This window comes from Miniopterus schreibersii (genome assembly GCF_964146895.1).
Source record: "Miniopterus schreibersii genome assembly, chromosome: 9".
NCBI classification, from domain to species: Eukaryota; Metazoa; Chordata; class Mammalia; order Chiroptera; family Miniopteridae; genus Miniopterus; species Miniopterus schreibersii.
Genome location: NC_138118.1, coordinates 4,734,667 through 4,756,057, shown reverse-complemented (window position 1 = coordinate 4,756,057; position 21,391 = coordinate 4,734,667). Strand labels below are relative to the sequence as shown.

The 21,391-nt window shown below is 40.1% G+C and overlaps 1 protein-coding gene across 1 annotated transcript in view; it reads left to right on the top strand.

The window, feature by feature from the left end:
* CNTNAP2 (contactin associated protein 2) overlaps nt 1–21,391 on the top strand; it is a 1,311,177-nt gene that overhangs the window by 629,882 nt on the left and 659,904 nt on the right. The window contains exons 5-6 of the mRNA XM_081147555.1: nt 16,805–17,008; nt 21,175–21,359. Of these exons, the coding sequence (XP_081003681.1) occupies nt 16,805–17,008; nt 21,175–21,359 (389 nt within the window). The remainder of the gene's footprint in view (nt 1–16,804; nt 17,009–21,174; nt 21,360–21,391) is intronic.

Sequence of the window (21,391 nt, the reverse complement as noted above, 5' to 3'; positions counted from 1 at the left end):
ATAACCAGCATGTTTCAATATATAATATTTTCTAAGTATTGTTCTAAAGACTTCATGTGTTTCAACTTATTTAATCCTTACTAAGGATGCTAGGTGGTAGATGTTGTTATTATGCCAATTTAATAGATGAGAAAACTGAGACCACAGGGAGCTGAGCTCAACCTGAACCCAGATGCTCATTCTAGTGCCCTGGCTTCCAGCCCCCACACTGTATTTATTTTACAAATTTTCCAAACTGAGGCTCAGAAAAGTGGTATTTCTTGTAAACGGCCACCATGTTAGTGACCAGTAGGAGCAGAATTCAGATCCTAGTCCATTTTTTTTTTCATAGCTATATACTTTACTTTCTATTATGATTATTTAGAACACATTGCCTAAACAAAAAGGTCTGACAGACATGAGGTTAACCTCATCTTGCTGCAAAGGAGAATCGAAAGACAGTCTCAGTTCCCTTGCCACATGCCTGCTAAAACTTGGAATTTTTATTATTAAAACAAGCCTTCCCTTGCACTTCTGTTGAATAGCTAGCGGTCTTCGCCACATCATTTATTTCCTCTCCCCTAGAGGAATGGAAGAGATAGGCCATTTCTCTTCCCCTGTGCTTTTAAAGAAAACAATTGTCATGTTTTTAGGAGAAAATTGAAAATTATACGTTGGAGGTTGCCTTAGTCTTCTACAACAAAACCTGACTCACATTTAATTTCCCACATAACAAAAGTTCAATGGCAGAGCAGACAACAGAACTGGTTGATTTATTAACCCGATGGTTTATAAACGACCCTTGCATCTTGACGTGTCCATCTGGTCCACGGCCGGCTCACATCCCCATGTGGAGACGGCCACCCCTTTCCAATCTCACCTTCACTCTGCACGCGTCATACGAGAATGAGGCCATCTGTTCTGCCTTCCCTCCCCTTAGGAATCAGGAGCAGCCCTCTCAGCACACCTCCCAGCACGCCTCCCTTGTTCACTTTGGCCAGAGCTGGCTCGCATGCCCACCTTAAACCAAGCAGTGGCAAAGGGCATGGGGTCACCGTGGTGGACCTTCAATTCAGGATAGGCTCTGTTCCTGAGAAAAGGGTCTCCTTCCTTTGAATTCTAAGGAGAAGAGATGAACACCTGAATGAAATCAAGGTTTATCTAACAACAACAACAAAAAAGAGGGAATGGATGTTGGCTGGGGCAGCCAGCAGTGTCTGCTGCAGTTTCTAATACAAATCCCTGCTGGCATGAGCGCATGCCAATGGCAAACTAATGTTTGGAATATGGACAGTACTGTTTTCTTGTCAGTGGCGTGGAGAAGCGAACACTAACGTAAACTCCCCCTTCTAAGCGTATACTTTGTAAATTAAGTTTGAAATTATATTAATGCTGTTCTACGCCTCACCAGGCTGCCTCATTTTAGGATTAAAAGTAAAGGTTAGTGTAATTTTTTATGTGAGTGTTGGGCTGAGGGCCAGCCAGATTGTAGCCATTTCATTTAACACATCAAGTCAAGTTCACCTTGATGAATTATTGATAATTTAATTATTTGTTACTCATTAACTCAGCTGTTGGAGTGCTTATAAATATAAAATTTAGTTTATTTTTTTTTCAAAGTTAAGGAAACATTATTGTTTTAAATAAATTACACACTGGCAAGTTAGTGTCTTTGATTTGAGAAAAATAATTGGCTTAAGAAAAGTACACTGAAGCCCTGGACAGTTTTGCTCAGTGGTTAGAGTGTTGGCCGGCAGATTGAAGGGTCCCGGGTGTGATTCCAGCCAAGGACACAGACCTTGGTTGCGGGCTCGATCCCCAGCCCAGGTCAGGGCACGTGCAGGAGGCAACCAGTCGATGAGTCTCTCTCACATCGATGTTTCTCTCTCTCCCTTTCTCTCCCTTCTACTCTCTTTCAAAAGCAATGGAAAAAGTATCCTCAGGTGAGGATTAAAAAAGAAAACAAAGAAAAGGGCACTGAAAATAATAGCATCTTTAGTGACTGTCACCGATCTCCTAGTGTTATCTTCATCTACGGAATGTTCCCTTTTGTTTGGGCTGGAAAATGTTACTATAGGTGACCTCTCTCCCAAAACATACACTCACCCACTATAAGACCTGGACATACAGAACCTGTTTGTATATGTGTAAAAGTTTTACTGTGTGTCATCTAGCCAATCCTTCATAGCTGATTATTTTTAAATTCTCTTTATGCCTAATCATTTAATAAGTGTGTGGCTCTTCATTAAGTCATTCAGAAACTCTTTTACAAGTCATCCTCTGATCCAGAGATCAGAGATATAAATGATTAATAGCAATGAGCAAACCATTTGCATCTACAACCCCAGTATCCTGTGTGTTTCTGTAGAAATCGTGTCACAGCCACACACACACGAAAGCTCTGTAAGTCAAACAATACTCCTGTTTCCCAGGTGCATTTCCCTTTAAACCCTGGAGCCCCATGAAGCACGACTTGAAATGGGAAGAGATCCAATGAGGCGTGTCACCAAAGGCAGTTTTCCAGAAAAATTCATTATAACGTTTTCAACTTTAATCAATGGCATAAACTCTAAAAAAAAAAAAAAAAAATTAACAGGGATATTATCAAAGGAGCATTTAAATGGGAATATAATGAAAAGACCAAATCACATTGTTTAAATAGGAAAAAAAAGGGATATGTCTTGGCTTAATGGGCTTTGAAAGAGCAGAGGTTTGAAAAATAAGGGCGAATTTAAAGAAAAGGAACAAGTTAAGAAACCGAGAAGAAAATAGGTACAAGAGGCAGCAGCGTAAAACTGATAAGAGAAAATAACAGAGCAATTTATTATTTGTCTTCTGTAATAGGGTAACATATTTTGACTAGGCTCTTTTTGATACACCCACAGAAAATAATTAATCTCAGACTCCCTCCCTTATCTAACTCTACCAAATAACTTTTGTCTGGGAAACACCTGATTCCATCTTGAGGATAAACGTTTGCTTTCAAAGCAGGTGCAGGCAAAACCTCAGTCAAGTGTAACACAGAGACTTAGGCAGTCAGGGACAGGGCGACTCTGCCCCCCTTACCCTTTCCTGCTGAGAATAATTGTATTCTCGCCTCTGTTGTGATTGGGAGGGTTGCTGACATTGAGAGGAACTGTAGTTCTGTCTGTTCTCTCTTACCAGTGTGTCCATTGCCATCTACACGTTGGAGCCTGAAAGCCCCAGGAACTCGCCCTCCGTTCACGCTGCTCTTTCACTGAATGTTCTCGGGCCTCAGGTTCCATTCAAATGCTGTTCCCATGAAAACATTATGCATCCTGAGGTGTTTGTCTTACTATGACTTATTTCATCAGATACTTTGCAGTGTATCCGTTAGCATGTTGAATGGGGAAGGGGAGTGGACGGTCGCTGAAGTGGGAGGCCACCAAGGAGAAACATCCATTTCCATTGCTTTGGGCTCTTTGGAACCGGTGGCCGGCCCTCGCAGATGTGTGTTAGTGTACAGCCTTCCTGTGCTGTCAAACACCCTTTGTAAACAGCACCTACCACTGATCACAGAACCACCGGGAAAAACAGTTTTGTCTGGCTTTTCTCGCACACGTCTTGAACTTTGCACTTTTTCTTATACTTGAACTTGATGTAGCTAATATGTTTTTAACCATGGCATTAAAACTTAGCAATCGAGCCCTGCTGGGCATGGCTCAGTGGTTGAGCGTCGAACTAGGACCTAGGAAATCGTGGTTCGATTCCTGGTCAGAGCACATTCCCGGGTTATGGGCTCGATCCCCAGTTGGAGGCGTGCAGGGGGCAGCTGATCAATGACTCTCTCATCATTGATGTTTCTATCTATCTCTCTCCCTCTCTCTTCCACTCTCTGAAATCAATAAAGATGTATTAAAAAAACAACTTAGCAATTGAGACATATTTTTCATGTTGAACTCTTCAAAATCCCTTCAAATTTATTCATAAAATACAAAACATTGGAAGCTAGTGTTTGTTATAAATCTATACTTTGGGTTGGCGTTAACTAAATTTGGTAATTTTTAAGTTTATAAAAAATAGGTTACATTAAATATATAACATTCAACCAGATGTTATGATAATGAATTCCTATATTTGATAAATATTACTTGTTTTCTGGGTAGCACATTTATGAGCTATAATGAAATTATGACTGATATGCTGCTGTGAACAGAATCACAGATGAGACCTTAGGTTCAAGTCTCAGCTTGAAAATCTTTCTCCAAAGATCTGAAGTTGTTTGGACAAACCACCGACCCTCCCCATGCACCTTTGGTTTCTCAGATTATGATGAGAGGACCTCGAAAAAACTCATTTGCCCTGAAATGTTACTTATTACACTGAAGAGAAGAAACAACAGATTCAATTACGTATTATTTCCATTTTTTGCAGCCTTCCTCACTTGTGAACAAAATAAGCTACATCAGTGAAGGTGGCAAGAACAGAACAGAAAGTAGGTGGGCCCTAGAGTCAGCAAGCACGGCACCCCGATTTGTCCTAAATCCATTAGTGCTATTGTAGAAACGCCCCTGTTCTGTGTCCATGCCGAATCGGCGTTGCCAAGTGGGTGGGTTAGAATATTATAGCACATCAATTAAGCAAAAAATACATGATCATAAAAGCTAATGCTTATTAGCAGCTTACAGTGTACCCGATACTGTCTTAGTGCTTTGCTTATATTAACTCATTCAGTCTTTCTAGTTCTATAAAGCATGCTATGCTGTGACCTTCACCGTTTGAGAATCAAAAAAATTGAGGTTTAGGGGAAGTTTTGTAACTTACTGAAGGTCACATAGCTACCAGGCAGGAAATAGAACTCGGCAGCCTTAACTAAATCTCTGTGTCTTCGCTAGATTTCTGTGTCATTCTCCTAAGGACACAGAGTCCCTCCCTCTCAGGTCATCTTGGTTTAATAAAGACAACATATGAATAAATATATGTTACAATTCTTTGATACGACAGCACAAGTTGGGCTGCTGTGCTAGACTGAATACTAGCAATCGGAGAGGGAAAGGTAGCTTTATAGCTGTATGTGAGCAGATTTCTGTACCTGCTCAAGGTCATGCGTTCATTTTTACTGGCTCTACGTCATTGTAGCCATGGGTTTTCTTTAATTTATCAGACAAGTAATTTTGTTCCCATGTTATAGAATTAAAATAATTCAGTCTTACTAATTATGTGTCCATTTAAACAGTACCAAGACACTAAGAATATAAATTATTAATCTATCATTATAAATCATTTTCCTAATTTCTACTTATGGAAGACTCCATATAATACATACAATAAATGATTATCACTTGTTTTCTTTTTCTAAAAAAAAACAATATGTGTTATTTAGGATGTAGTTTTATTACTCCACTTTGCAAATTTTGATACTTTGTCAATCAGTTTTAACTGTTCAAAGCAGTCACCCATGAAAATGTTTCAGTGTCTGTAGAGTTTATTTTTTAAAATTGCCTTTGGGGATTTCCAGTTGATAATGGGCCAAATTAATCAGAAAATATGAATATTCCTTAAAATTTAATATTCTGGCAATCTAAAATCTGATTTAAAATCCAAATTTAAATAAGTGTATAGTTGTTTGTCAGCTCAACCAAGTCACCGAGAATAAGAAATGCTTAATTTTGGAGCTAAAGGGAATCTAAGATTATCTGTTCCCTTTCATCATTTATAAAAATAGGCCGGGGTCAGGTCTGAGGTCTGTGTGTTCATGTCCAGTGCCCTTCTGAGGCCCAATGGATGGTCCCAATGCTGTTGGTTCAGCTACATACATCTCGGGTCATGGGAAAGCTGACATCACTTTAGTATCCTGATAAATTCCCCACCTCAGCATGCCCTTTATCTCCCTAGAATGAAGACCTGGGCTCTGCTTCTAGGCCTACATTAAGAGAAACTCAACCATTGACATTTTAAGGATGTAAGCGTCCTGCTATAAATAGACTTGTAACAGCATTATATCTATCACGCCGTGAGAAGTTCATAAATCGTTAGGATTGACCTAAACTGTAAAAAATGTCAAATGCAGAGAGTTGAAAATAGGATGTGTAGGCAATGTATCAAATGTGTCCTACTTCCAAATGCAGTCTCTTTCTTAATAGTCCTCCCACCAAAGAAACCCCAAACTTTCCTAAAATTAATGTGAATTTGTGACATTTGTCTGCCCTTAACATTTTCTGAATTCAAAATGATGCTCTTTCTTGAGGCTGCAAAGTTCCTCAGTTTCACCTCTAAGGTTTACATGTTTCTAATAGCTCAACTCCTGCTCAAAAGAAAACGGGAGCTCCCATCAATAGAAACCCTCGATTTATGTGAGGAAGAGAAATTCAAAGTATAAATTATACAGAGCAGTATCTAAATTTAACAGATAAGAAATCAACCTCAAGTCCATTTAGAAAGTAGTTTTAGGGTCTAGAGGGTAGACTGGCTCATAGATTCAATAAAATCTGTATTTTTATGCTGCAAATTCCAAGAAGATCATTTCCTATCGGGTCATTTCCTATCATTTGATTGGCAGTGATCAAATGGCTAAAGAAAGAAAATTGTGGACCTTACCTCATGGGAAATATAAATGGTGCTGTGGTTTGGATTCTGTGATTTTCCCAGGAATCTCTGAGATTCTACACAATGTACGGAGGAGAAACTTCCTTCTGCCCTTAGGTCCTGTAGCCAGGCCTGAAAATCAAGCTAATATACGACATTGACAGGAGAAAAGCATACACATTTTATGTAATATTTTTATGTGTACCTGGGAGTCTTCAGAAGAAAAAAAAAATGAAGACCCAAAGACTCCATTAAGCCTCAAGGCTTATATACCCTTTGAAACCAAGAATAATAAATTATAAGGATGTGGCGAGACAAGAGGCTTATTAGGCTTGGGGCAGTTAATTGAGACGGCGATTAGGAAATATTTGGGGGAAACTGAAGATAAGGGTTACTTCAGTAGATTTGTTCAGGTTCCAGCTCCCATTTGGCTCCAGATTTGATGATATGAATGTTGTCATTCGCATCCTTGGTGCAGGGAGGGCACCTTTTCCATGGGAAGTTTTATGACCTCCTTTGAGGTGGAATAGGGGGCCTCAGGAGCCCTTCCTGAAGCTGGTGTTTCTCGGGTGTCTTCAACTCAAAATACTCACTATGCCGGAGAGGCATACTCGGGGTGTTGTGTCCTGAACCCCTTAAACATTAATGTAGCTCTAAGGCTGGATAGGCAAAGTGCTTAGTGAACTGCGGTAGTGAGATATGTAAAGCACAGAGCTTGGTCGCAGTAAGCCTGTGGGGAATGAAAGATTTGCCTCTGTAACCCCCAGGTTAGTCCCACGTTCTAAAATCCGTGTCCAATCAGCGCGACAAAAACAAAGGAGTGTGTCTCTTCAGGGTGGCGCTGCGCTCACCTGTGAAGAGGTCTGTGGTTTGATGGTCATTTTGCTCAGGATAATTTAAATATTTCTTCAGCATATATGTGGTAGTTTCATATGGTTCTTTGTTTTCCTGTTGAGAGAAGTGAATGCGATGGAGATCCAGTCAGTTGTCAGCATTCCCAGTAGTTACACTGGTTGGTTAAAGCCGCCTCCACCCTGGGGTAGCAAACACAGAACCCTGGCTCCCGGGGGGAGGGTACAGGGCTGGGGTCCTGCACAGTCTGGTCACTGCATTTTTGTCAGCCAGTCAACACATAACCTTGCCTTGTTGGTGTTTCTGTTTAATGACACCTTCCTCGGTACATTTTTTAAAAATATCTTTATTGATTTCTGAGAGAGGAAGGGAGAGGGGGAGAGAGAATGAAACATCAGTGATGGGAGAGTCATTGATGGGCTGCCTCCCGCATGCCCCCGACCGGGGATCAAGCCTGCAACCCGGGCATGTCCCCTGACAGTACATATTTCTGATTCATTAACACTGACGTCATGATCAACAACACTGCCCATGCCCGATCGACCCTTATCTCACACGTGTTTTCTCCACCGGGCACGTAGCAGCTCGCCTGTGCTTGGCACACAGGAGAGGACGTCAGTGCTACACTTGGGAGAGGGACATTTTAAACAGCGGAAGCATCCATAAGAAACCCCCAAAGTGCAAAACATGTGGCACTAAATAGATGGTGAGTGGACAGGTGTTCACAGTGTGAGAGCTGAAGCAAGAGGGCGGGCATTGCTTTGTTCCGCCTCAGCCAGGAGCCTGAGCATGAGGGGTCTGCGTCCGCAGGTGGGTAGGAAGCGCCGGGAGCGCCGATGCTGCGGCTACGAGTAGAGTGTAGGCCGCAGGCAGATCTGCAGACACGAAGTCTGATTCAGTGAAGGCTGCGCCTGTTAATTCGTAATACTCTTTAAACATGTATTTCCTTTTTAGAAAGTCTTATATCCAAAATCTCAGTGAGTGGAGCTAAGATTTATGGTGTTTTCCTTCCTTCCTTCTCCCTTCCTTCCTTCCTTCCTTCCTTCCTTCCTTCCTTCCTTCCTTCCTCCCTTCCTTCCTCCCTCCCTCCCTCCCTCCCTCCCTCCCTCCCTTTTAGGATAGGTTTTGGGTAGTGTAGAGTGATAGATAACTCTTTGGGTCATATGATACTATTAAAATTTCTTTGTTAGTGTTTTGTTTTTTTTAAACATCCACTCTTCTTATTCATTTAGCACTAACCATCTTGTTTTCTAGACAATTTCCCTTTTGAGAAATAAAATTTCTTGCTGATACTTACTGTAGTAATTCACAGCTAAATTATATGATGGAAAATAAATTTAATTTTTGAGATGTTATAATCCATTTAGTCTTATATTTGACAGTATCCAAGTTTAAAGAAATATGTGACTAAATAAAAGATATATGGGGGGCACTAGATAACAGCCTCTGCTTAATACAAAATGCAAAATTGGTTGCTCAACATTTAAAAATAAGGAGATTTCATTAAAGTATTGGATTTCTGACCCTTTTTAAATATTGAATGCCTAATCGCTGGGGTGTATACCTGAAACCAATATAATGTATGTCAACTGTAATTGAAAAATAAAAACAGATAAAAAAGGTTGAATGTTTGAATAATGCCAGATTCACTGCATAGCTTTGGTTTGTGACAGGTGCATAAAGGCTGCCTCTCTTATACCCAAGATGCATCCTCAAGAAATCCTATTGTTTTCCTCCATCAAGGTCAAGTTTCTAAACCAGTAACTGAGTGCCTTTCCCTGTCGATGTTTTAATCAAGGGTAATATTGTCTGCTACCCACATGCGTATCCAAAGGAGAAAGCGAAAGGCAGATCAGTGGGTTTGAAAAGCCAGCATCCCTGGTTTGTATGAACCGCTTGTCCCCTCTGAGCACTGAAGCTGTAATTTCTAATTTTGGGGGCTTCCAGTTATTTTAGGCCAGTGAGGACTAGTTCTCTGGGCAAGTGGTAGGAGCATTGCTCATTCATGGAAATGAATTAGCTGGGCCGCTCGCCAGGGCCTCAGTGGGTGTGTGGGCGTCAGGAAGGAATGAGTAGCACACCCACGTTCACAGTGAATCAGCCACCCTCCAGTGCCCAAGTCAGAGGGTGTGCCGATGGCTGGGCCACAGGGTACCGTTTGGTGTTTGACCAGACAGGACCCAACCACTCTGCAAACAGGGGAGTACATTATGTCACCATCTGTGTGGTTTGGAGCCTTAGGGACCGTGTTTATAGTTGCGGCAGCAGATTCACCCAGAGGTATGTGGAATTTTAGCAAAAATAAGGCAAAGCTCTAATGGACTCTACCCTGTGCGTCAGCTCAAAACTTCCTAAGCACAAGTCCACGCATATGAACAGTTCATCTTTTCCTCGGTATTATGTAAATCAGCATGAAAGCAGTGCCTCAAAAGCAAGCTCCTAAATGGAATTGCCATTGCAGCATTAAAATTTGGCCCCAACACAAGCAACTTTTTACATGGAACTAGAAACAGAAGCTTAACTGAGTAGTATTCAAAACTATCTGAAATAAATGTTAGGAAAAATTTATATGGAAAGACATTCTGGGGGGAGGGGCTCCTGATGTCCAATTCCTTTCCTCATCTGTGGGATATTTACTTAGAGTTTATAATTCCAGATAGGCTTTTCCCTGACAGAAATCCAGATTTTGTACAGTCTAGAGCTGCAGAGTTATTTTCAGTAAATAGCTATATTATCATAGATGAAGGCGAGGCTAATTTATTTGACTTCTTGATTTACAAAAATTAAAATAACTTCCATATGGATTTCCTACAAATAGACTTTATGCTGATTTTCAGAAATTGCTTATTACTTCTGCATTATCAGATGTATTGGAGCTGTAACCCTGCTCAGAAGTGGAGGCCCTCTGATTGTATGCTGTCCTGTGGGGTTTGGGTGGGTGTGTGTGTGTGTGTGTGTGTGTGTGTGTGTGTGTGTGTTACCATTTTGGGGGGAGCAGGGAGAGCCTCAGTAGTTTTCTGTATTTTCATGTTGGATAAAGTAATTTTTAAAATTACTAGTATTTCCCTGTGGTTTGTTCAAGTGAGCCAACCACCTGATTAGCCAATCACTACTCATCATATATTACAGTTTTTCATGAAGTAATCTGATTATAAAATATATATAACGGAAAAGCCATCTTTCTTCTTCATTGAATAACAGAATATCAATAAATATCTCAAGTTAGTGTAAAATCACTGTTAAACTGTGTCTAAAACTTAGTAACTTTAATCTTAGAATAGTTAAGTTAAACTCATACTAAAATTAAATGTTTTAGTTTTTGACTTTTAAACAAATAAATCCGTATGACCATAGCAAAAACAGTTGGTGTTCTAAGCTCTTTATCCAGCTAGAACCAGCAGTTGTAATGTTTGTACCAGTGCACGCCACTCAGGCACGCCTGCATCTGCACCTGACGGTAACCTGCACTGCACTGGGTGTGGTTTTGAAGGAACATAAGGACAGTAGCATCTCCTTTTGCCTTGTCTCAGGCGCCAGTTACGTTTAGACTAGTTTAAGAAATATTCCTTGTGCCAGAAATGCAAAGTGGAACAACCCAGAGTTTGTACCTTAAGAAAGCTTGAAGTCGCACGGCCGGGCGTGGCTCAGCGGTTGAGCGTCGACCTAGGATCCAGGCGATCGGGGTTCCATTCCCGGTCAGGGCACAGGCCCGGGTTGCGGGCTCTCATCATTGATGTTTCTATCCCTTCCTCTCCCTCTCCCTTCCTCTCTCTGAAATCAATAAAGATATATTAAAAAAAAAAAAAAAAAAGCTTGAAGTCCACAGAGGACATCAGTCCCATAAAGAGATCATTTCCATAGAAGACAACAAGCAAAGGCTGCTTCCTACAAGGAGGCTTTCCTGGTAGGTGAGGCTTGGGGGATGCTAAACTTAAACTTGATTTTAAAAATAGCTGTGTCTTCAAGGAAATGGGCATAGCCTGAGGAAAGGTACAAGGTGAAGCTAGCAAGGGCCTGAGTCATTTTACAGCCATCAGCAGATAGAGAGGTGGCCCTAAGATGTGAGGGTGTGGGGGGAAGGCAGGAGGTCTGCCGTGGAGGGCCTCGCAGGCCCTGCTGGAGAGCTTTCAGCAAAAAAAGTCTATTTCAGAAAGATCTTTCTAGCCTCTGTGTGCAGGATAGATATAAGGAAAATTACACTGGGAGATGGGAATTGTCCGTTAGCGATGTTAATGCAATAGACAGTGTGTGAGATGGTGGTAGCCTGGTGGTAGTACATGGAAAAAGTAAGCTTTGTTTGAAAAACAGACTCGCTGAATTTCACAGGACTTTGAACTGACTGAATGTAGGGGCGTGAGCAAGGGAGGGGCTAAATGAAGTCCCAGATCGCTGTCCTGAGAACAGAAGCAGTGGGACCCACAGAGAGAGAATTGCACCTGTTGGACAGGCGGAGTCAGCTGTGCCCCTGGAAGGTCCCTGGACGAGTCATCGGGGTAATTGGACATTAGAGTCCGAATTTTATGGGCAGATGCAGTCAGACTCCTCTGGCACTCTTGTTGTCCTGGCATGAGGTGTCAAGCACTTAAGGGCAAAACAACACATTTTAACACATTGCATAAAAGGTGAGGTGCCTGCCTTCATGAAAGAGCTTTTAAGGTTTTTGTGGATTTTCCTTATTTTCTTGAAGTAGAAGCAATTTTCAGAGTCTCTTTTTATAGATCCTTTTGAAAGAGGGTTTAGACACATGCAGTAGGGTGGCTATGAGAGGGAAAGGGGGTGGGGGGAGAGGAGGGTAGGAAGGGAGGATAAATGGTGGCAGAAGGATATGTGACTTGGGGTGGCGAACACACAATGCAGTGTACAGATGGTGGATCATAGAATTGCATATCTGAAACCTGTATAATTTTATTAACCAGTGTTACCCCAATAGATTTAATAAAAATAAAAATTAAAAGGATTTAGGGGGGCTTATTTGGTGCTGTTATTCTAAATTAGCTGTTATTGATAATTTTGAAACCTATTTCAACTATTTAGGTTTAAACCACAGATACTATACTGAAAGAAAAGAGAGTGGGTTGGAAGGAAAAAAATCAGATCCAAACTTTGTGCAGATGCGATGAAACTGACTGTGTCCCACTAGAGTCAATGCCTGTCAAGTAAATAATACCAAGTCGATTAATAACGGTATGAAATTTCCCTGTCAGCCCAAAAATGTGGCTTGATATTATCATTCCTTTTCTCTGACAATTAAAACCTGGGATATATGAGTCCTTGTGACACTTTCATGTATTTAATTAGTAATCACTCATCACTTAAATAAACATGAATAATTATTAGTTTTTAAAGTCATGGTTTATGCAAAAACATCTGATTAAAATGAAAAGTGCTTCATATCGTGGCAGATACTTATGAAACAGATTACTAAGAAACAGCTTAAGTTTTTGTTTCTTTTCTTTCAGTAACCGATTTGTTTGCATGGAAGACTATATCATAGAGAGGCATGACAACTCTATTTATTTGTAGGAAATGTATTGTTTGCTTTATAAAAAGCAAAGTGAACAAATGAAAAAAGAAAGCTCCCGGCTTCTCAGGGGTGCTCCTTGGAAAAGTGGCTGATTCCAGGCCTGGGGCAGGCGAAATGCAAGATGAGCTTAGAGAATCTCAAAATGCCAGAGAGTGAGAGACGAGCGAGAAGAGAAAGGAGCCCTGGCAAAGGGAGACAGGAACCAGCCTTGCCGAGCGCCCAGGGGCTGAAGGTGGAACGGCCTGAGTAACCATACGTTGGGTTAGACTCTGACTGCAAAGAACGTGAATAAACCCATAATACTGTAAACAGATCATCAAAGGAACGAATTAGTTAGTAGAACACGTTTTCCTTACAAAAGAACTCCCAAGTAATATAAGTAGGTACTTAGTAATACTGCACCTCGAGGGAGTGCAGATTAATTACCCCAAACTCAAGCTATTGTACATTTTGAAACATAACCAAATGAAATGACATTCTCCTCTCTCTCCTTCTTTCCTATCTCTGTGCATATGTATATTTATGTACATACATATATGCACATATAATGCACGATTATTCCATAAATTGGATGGATGGATGGATGGATGGATGGATGGATGGATGGATGGATAGATAGATAGATAGATAGATAGATAGATAGATAGATAGATAGATAGATGATAGATAGATAGATAGATAGATAGATAGATAGATAGATAGATAGATAGATAGATAGAATAAATGCATGAAATCTAGAAGGATGCATTGGTGAGCCCCTGTGTTTGGGAATCTCATTCTATATTATCAAATTGTTTAATTTTTAAAAAAATATATCTTTATTGATTTCAGAGAAAGGAAGGAAGAGGGAGAGGGAGAAACATCAATGATGAGAGAGTCATTGATCCACTGCCTCCTGCACACCCCCTACTAGGGATCAAGCCCACAAAGTGAGCATGTGCCCTGACTGGGAATCGAACAGCGATCTCCTGGATCCTAGGTCGACGCTCAACCACTTAACCACACCAGGCCGGGTGAATTGTTTAATGTCTTATCAACAGTATTTTTTTTTACTACAAATGTGTTGTATTTGAGGGGAAAAATAGAGCAAAGGTATTTTTAATATTTAAATCTTTAGATGGTAAAAAACTTTTCCAAAACATCTTATCCAAATTCAGAAAGTAGACTAAGTAACAATGAAATAATAAAAACAGCTTTCTACCCTGATGATTTGATGAAATGGGCATGTTACCAGCACTCTGAGTTATTGTTAGAAATACAGCTGTGGAAGCACCAGGATTCTGCACTCGCTTTCTGAGGAGCCGTTACTGCTCAGATTGCTTAAACAGCTACACCGCATATACTTCAACACTGCATGGAAAACTTAATTCTAGGGAGTGATGGGCAATCAGGGTAATGGGGGAAAGAAGGCAGCTTGGCCCCAAATAACCACAACATGTTATTAGATGTCAAATTAAATCTTAATGTATTTTTGTAGGAAATAAAACTAAATTCTGGGTCTTTCAATACCCCAGACTCTCTTAAAAAGTGTATGGTATGTGTTTATGTATAACATATCATCAGTTATTTCTAGGAATTTTGGAATTTCAAGGAAAACTCTAAGATCACAGCCACACTCTCATATTGTGCTGGGGTTATTAACCCATTCATCCTGCCTTTGATTTCACGATGGGCGAGAACTGAGTTGCAAAGCATGTTGTCCAGTTTCTCAACTAACCTCTGACCACTGACCGCTTCTTAGATGAGGCTTGGTCTGCTTCAGTAGCGTCCCCACATGTTTTTGTTAATGTCTAGGACTGTCTGAAGAAATAAACCGTTCCCATCCTTTCTGCCACATTTTTCTTTGCCCTAAGTGTGGGGGAAGAGAGACATCAATATTTGCATAATTCACTGTTCTATACCTGAAACTGAATGTAGATTTCTATTTAGGAGAAGGTATGGGGGGAGGGGGTAAATTCTTCCCTCTCTAGATTCAGGGAATATTTACTTCCTGATTGATGGATGGGAAATATGTTATGTCAGTTAATATATACCAAGGGTGTATAAAACAGCGATGTGTCCCTTACTCAACTGTTACTGATACAAAGTTGACTGCAGGTTTACTTTCTAGCATTCAGAATTTATTCCTTCTGACTTCTCATTTATGTGCTTTTTGAGACCAAAAGTGATATCTACCAACTACTGGATTATAAATTCAACCTGGTGTCTGATCATCAGATTTCACTTTTTCTTACTTTTATCTCTCATCACAGATGATAAAGATATTTCACTTGGAATTCAGCTGGGACAGTAGAGTTGATTAAGCTAACGTCTAATTTGCTTTGCAGTGTTAGCAGAAACTAAAATTTAATGGCTGTGCTTTTTCCCCCCATAGTAAAATAAAAGTCTGTGATTCAGTCTTGGTGAACAGAATTCTGTTGATTAAGAAAGTCTTTTTATGGACAGTAAAGAACTGCCTATTAAAATTATAACTTAAACTTGAAAGTGAAATTTTTCTCTCTAAACATTTTAGAATGCAGGAATTCTCCAAACTATTTTTTTTAATGTAAACATTTAAGATAATGGGATAAATATTTGTAAAGGATTCAAAATCTATCAATGATTTGAAGTAAGAACTTTGATTTACTTTCTTTTTTTAATTTTTCAATTTAATTTTATATATTTTTTAATTTATTGGGGTGACACTGGTTAATAAAATCATATAGCTTTCAAGTGTGTACAATTCTGTAAATTGCATTGTGTGTCCATCATCCAAAGCCAAGTCTCCCTCCATCACCCTTGCCCCAAACTCAGAGGCAGTCTTGTAATTCTAAAGTAATTAGAATTACCCAGTTTGACTGAGTTCTCTATTATTTCAAATTAAAAGCCAAATAAACAGATTTTTAAAAATACTTTTCATGACAAAGGTATAATTATGGGAACTAAGCTTCTATTTGTACTCAAAGCTTGATCCTTGGATTGGAAAGGACTAACCAATGGGACTAACCAGTGGGACACAATAAATTAGATCATCTCATTTCCATGTCTACTGTGAATTAAGTAAGCAGCAATTATAAAACAAATCCCCACCATCACCTTTTTTTTTTTTTTTGAGGATGGTGACACAATTGTTTATAATTCTAAAAAGTTTACATAATTTTGTCTCCAATGAAATTCCCTAAAATCAAATTAAAATTTCTGTTGTCACAGTATAGACTAGATATTCTCTGTGAGTCAAGGGATGAGTAGTGTAGTTCTTTCTAAAGGCAAGGAGCTAACATGAAATTTCAGACAGACCTGCGGCCCAAGGGCAAATGGTAAGAAGCTTCTTAAAGTTCAATTAGCTATGAACTCTGAGCACTACCATAAAGTTTACTCAAAATGCAGTAGGACATAAGAACCATCAGAAAGTGAGCACACCATCAAACCCTGAATATCAAGTGTCTCCATTTTACTGTCAAAGAAAAGCTAATTTGTGAGTAAAATGTGTATTTAGAAATCATAATAATTAGCCTCATTTAAAAAGGAAGACATTAAAATTTCATTACACTGTAGTGATTAAAAATTTTATTTATTTCAAATAAACTCTAGACTCCCAAGTTCAAGTTTGAAGCATATAAATCGTTGATGGCATTTATGTTAGTAAACATAATCACAATTGAAGTGAGATTTTATATTGACAGAGGTTTCCATGATCATTCTTTACGATACCTCCACCACAGCTCACACAGAACAGACTAAATCAAAAGAAGAAACAGGACAGGAGCCCAGGACTCCTGATTTCTCAGGAAAAAAACACTTCTTTCTTATCTTTTATTTCATTTTGTTTTTTCCTTGCAGACACTGGTTGGAAATGGACATACTTCATACTGGATGACACTATATAGTAACTGACCTATAATGTTATTTTTTTTCTTATTTCAGGGGCTGATGTTATCAACTTTGATGGCCATGTTGTGTTGCCATATAGATTCAGAAACAAGAAGATGAAAACACTGAAAGATGTCATTGCTCTGAAATTTAAAACCACCGAGAGCGAAGGGGTGATCTTGCATGGGGAGGGCCAGCAAGGCGACTACATCACTTTGGAACTGAAGAAAGCCAGGCTGGTCTTCAGTTTAAACCTAGGTATGTTCTCGCTCCTGTCATCATTCCTTCTGTGTATTAATATTTCCATTAGTGAAATGGTGATGCTCTTTAACCCTTAAAGTGTAAATTACAAAAAAAGTTTGCATTGTTGTCAACTCATTATTAAGCAGTAGTGGTTGGTATGTGTTGATATATTAACATGCTATTCATTCAAAAGTATTTGTTAAACACCTGTGTTGTGCAAGGTGTACACTAGCATTTGGACACAGTGGTGAAAAAAGAGAGAAGGACCTTAAGTTCATAAAGTTTATGACCTAGTGGAGGAGTCAGGTAGTGTATTATCTGTGATTATTTTAAAACAACTAAATCAAAAGAAATGACTTCAGCCCTGGCCACTTTGGCTCAGTGGTTAGAGTATCACCCTACAGACTGAAGGTTCCCGGGTTCAATTCTGGCCAAGGGCATGTACCTCGGTTGCAGGTTCCATTGCTGGACCTGGTCGGGGCATGTGTGGGAGGCAACCAATGGATGTGTCTCTCTCACATCAATGTTTCTTTCCCTCTCTCTCTCTCTCTCCCTCTCTCTCTCTCTCTCTCTGTCCCTCCCCCCCCATTCTCTCTGAAAAGCAATGGAAAAAATATCCTCGGGTGAGGGTTAAAGAAGAAAGAAAGAAAATAGAAATGACTTCAAGTGGTAAATACAGTTGACCTTTGAGCAACGCTGGGTTAGGATATCAAACCCTCCCTTCCACAGTCAAAAATCCACATATAGCTTTTGACTCTACAGTTGGCTCTTTGCATCCACAGATTTAACCAACTAGGGATCAAAAACAGTATTTTCCATCCAAGGTTGAAAATCCGAGCTCTGGAATCCGAGGTTGGGAGTGCTAAAATTTGTTTCTAATCCATGGTTGGTTGAGTCCATGGATACAAAGAGTTGACTGCATTATTTGAGTAAAACCTTCATAAAAGTGAACCCCGCCAGTTGAAATGTGTGTTGTTCAAGGGTCAGCTGTAGTATGAAATCCATTGAATGGGCTGATATAATGCAGCAGAGGCAAGAGGGGTCAACATTAGATTATGTACTGAGAAAAGTCCTCTACAAGAAGATATTCAAGCTGAGATCAGTGGCAAAAACTAGCCATGAAAATACCAGCAAGAAGAGCATGTCAAGGGAAGCAGTCACTACAGACAGAGCCTGGCATGCTGGAGGAATAGCAAGGAAGCCGGTGTGGACAGAGGTAGGGAGTCGGTGGGAGAGAAGATGACATCCAAAAGTTAGGGATTGTTCAGTTCCTGTGAGATCCTGTAGAGCTTGGTAGAGGGGTTAGATATTATTTTTTTAAGAATGGGAAGTTTCCTGAGACTTCTTTAAAGAAAATGCATCCATCCATATGTGAGTTGAAGATGGACTTCTCATGGGACAGGACGAACTGGCACTGGCTTGCAGAAGGTGGCTGTCAGCGGAGATGCAGAGAAAGCAATAGTATAAATGGGCTGATATAATACTGAAGAGGCAAAGGGGGTCCACTACTGAGGTGATTTTAATGGCAGTTCAACATGATTTGTAATGTATTGTTTGTTTAGTAAGAAAAGAAGGAAATAAGTAAAAGGTAATCCCTAGGATATGGCTAAGGCTCCAGTGGTCATTAGCGCCATTTTCAGACCTAGAGAAAGCTCTATTTTCTCTGTAGAGTTCCTTCTAATAGGGGATCATTAGTTTCCTATAATAGAGGAGCTACAGGGCTCTGATTGGACAGGGAACATTTTAGTGGCTGACTCCTCGTGGAACTTGAGATTTCTCTTAGGGTGTTTCATGCCTGAGATTGACAGGAGAAGTGCTGATTGGAGACTGAGAAGTGGACAGTGGGTAGGAGGAAATAAGAGTATGTGATGTCACAGAGAGAAGGGAAAGAAGAGATTGTTACTGTGTTGATTTCACCTAAAATGTCACAAAAGAAGACAGAAAAGGGAAGTTGGTGCTTAGCAACATAGAGGTTACTGGTGATTTACTCTCGGAGTAATATGTATGTAATATGAAGAAAAAGTCTGGAAGGAAATAGACCACACTCTTTTCAGTGGTGGAAATAGGGAATAATGTTTTGTGTATTAATTCTTCATAATATTCTCTACTCTTAATATTGAACATGCATTTATGTGGTACCTGGGAAAAAAATTAGCCGTAAATAATTTTTGAAACAAGGTTCAATAGGAGTTAAGGAGAAAATATACAAATGTTGTACCATAGAGTTGTAGGAGAGAAACCCAGGAAACAAAATGTAAGTTTTTATAAAAATATGCACGCACGTGCGCTCGCACACACACACACACACACACACACACACACACAGCCAGTGGAATATATCTTTAAAAGTTTATTTTTTCAAACCTTTCCCTTAAAAGAAAAAAAAAAGTGAAACATACACAGCCACTGTGCTTTTACAAAGGTGTGACATTACATTACTGTTCGGAAATAAAGAACTGATCATATGACCTGGCACACACAAAAATCAGTCGCATTTCCCTGGACAGCAGTTTACTTGGGGACTTTCCTTGACTGACTGGAGACCATGGCAGCCATGGAAACAGTCAGTGGTGCGCTGTGCTCTGCAAGGCCGCTACCTAAATACCAGGCACGCCTTGCTTCTCTCAGTCTTCTCATCTAAATACTTAAATAAAACTGAATGTAGCCTTTCACCCAGACTTACTCTTTTTTTCTTCTCCCTCCCTCCCCCATATACATGTACAATCATCATATTTGATTTCATCACCAAAAGGAACAAATTTGATCTAGAAAATCCATTACAAAATGTCTGGTATAGGCATATTAGCATCTTAAATGTGGGGGGGAAAGGAAATAATTTTTCAGTCAGTCCTGTGTTTCTCTTATTTCTATGATGCTATTTATTTATTCTGAAACAGCGTTACATTTTTATAGCATTTAGCTTTGCCTGACCATAAAAAGCAATCTTTTGTTAGATAAAATAGAAAATGGTATAAAAAATATAAACAGCATCCAGAGAGCTTAGGAAGCATTTTGAATTCTCACAGCCTTTCACTCTTACCTGTGGTCTTATTGCTGTGGAGATTTTATTTCAAAACTAGATTAATGCTACATATATATTTCTGCAGGTTTTTATTTTAAAGCATAACTTGTGTAAATGTTCCATGTCATTAGATATTACATTGTGCTTAAGATGATGGCCTTTGCAGTCAGAGAAAATTGGCAGTTGTCATGCTGTATTTTCTTGACCAAAAATAACAACACCCACCTCAGTAATAACAGATTTTTAGCAGGTACCATTTCACGAATGTTCGCTCTATGCTGGGAAGTGTGCTCAGGTCTCTGCATCTGCTAAGTAATTCAATCCCCACAGAACCTTGTAAAGCAGGTACTATTAGTTCCTTCTTTTTACATATGAAGAAATAGAGGCCCAGAGGTGTTGTCCAGTTGCCCAGAGCATCTGAACCCAGGCCCTCTGGCTCCAGAGCTTATGGGACACTGACTTCAAAAGAAACCTAATAAATTTTTGTAAAGAAGCTCATTATTTTTAAGGAAACAGATGTTTTCCATCTTTACTAGCTTTTATGTACTATGAACATAAAACTCTCTTTAAGTATAGTCACATGCTGGTTTTCCTATAGTAATTCAGTAGACAAAGCCTCAACCCATAGTGTTGTTTTTTCAAATTTATTTTTATTTTTGACAGTATTACAGATGTTCCCCATTCTCCCCCTGCCCCGCCCCTTTGCGCCTTCCGGGCCTTCCCCGAACTGTCGTCTGTGTCCGCAGTTTCTGCGTATGTGCATACACTAAACCTTTGGTTCATCCCTTCCCACCCCCACCTCCCCTTCCCACTGAGATCTGTCAGTCTGTTTCATGCTTCCATGTCTGTGGGCCTATCTTGTTTGTCAATTTATTTTGTTTCTGAGATTCCACAGTAAGTGAGATCATGTGGCACTTGTCTTTCTCTGCCTGGCTTATTTCTCTTAGCATAATACTCTCTAGGTCCCTCCATGCTGTCCCAAAGGGTGAGGGGTCCTTCTGTTTACAGCTGCATAGTGTTCCAGTGTACATGTCCCACAGCTTTTTCATCCACTCATCTACTGATGGGCACTTGGGCTGTTAGTGTTTTAATACAAGGTCTCCTGCTACCCAGAGCTGTGGTGTCATCACCTCGTTTCTCTTCCACTCCCGTGATGCAGGAAGCAACCAGCTGGGCCCCATATATGGCCACACATCCGTGACAACTGGGAGCCTGCTGGATGATCACCACTGGCACTCTGTGGTCATCGAGCGCCAAGGCCGGAGCATTGACCTCACGCTGGACAGGAGCCTGCAGCACTTCCGCACGAACGGGGAGTTCGACTACCTGGACTTGGACTATGAGGTGAGCTTGAGGACGCGGAGCTTTGCTCAGCG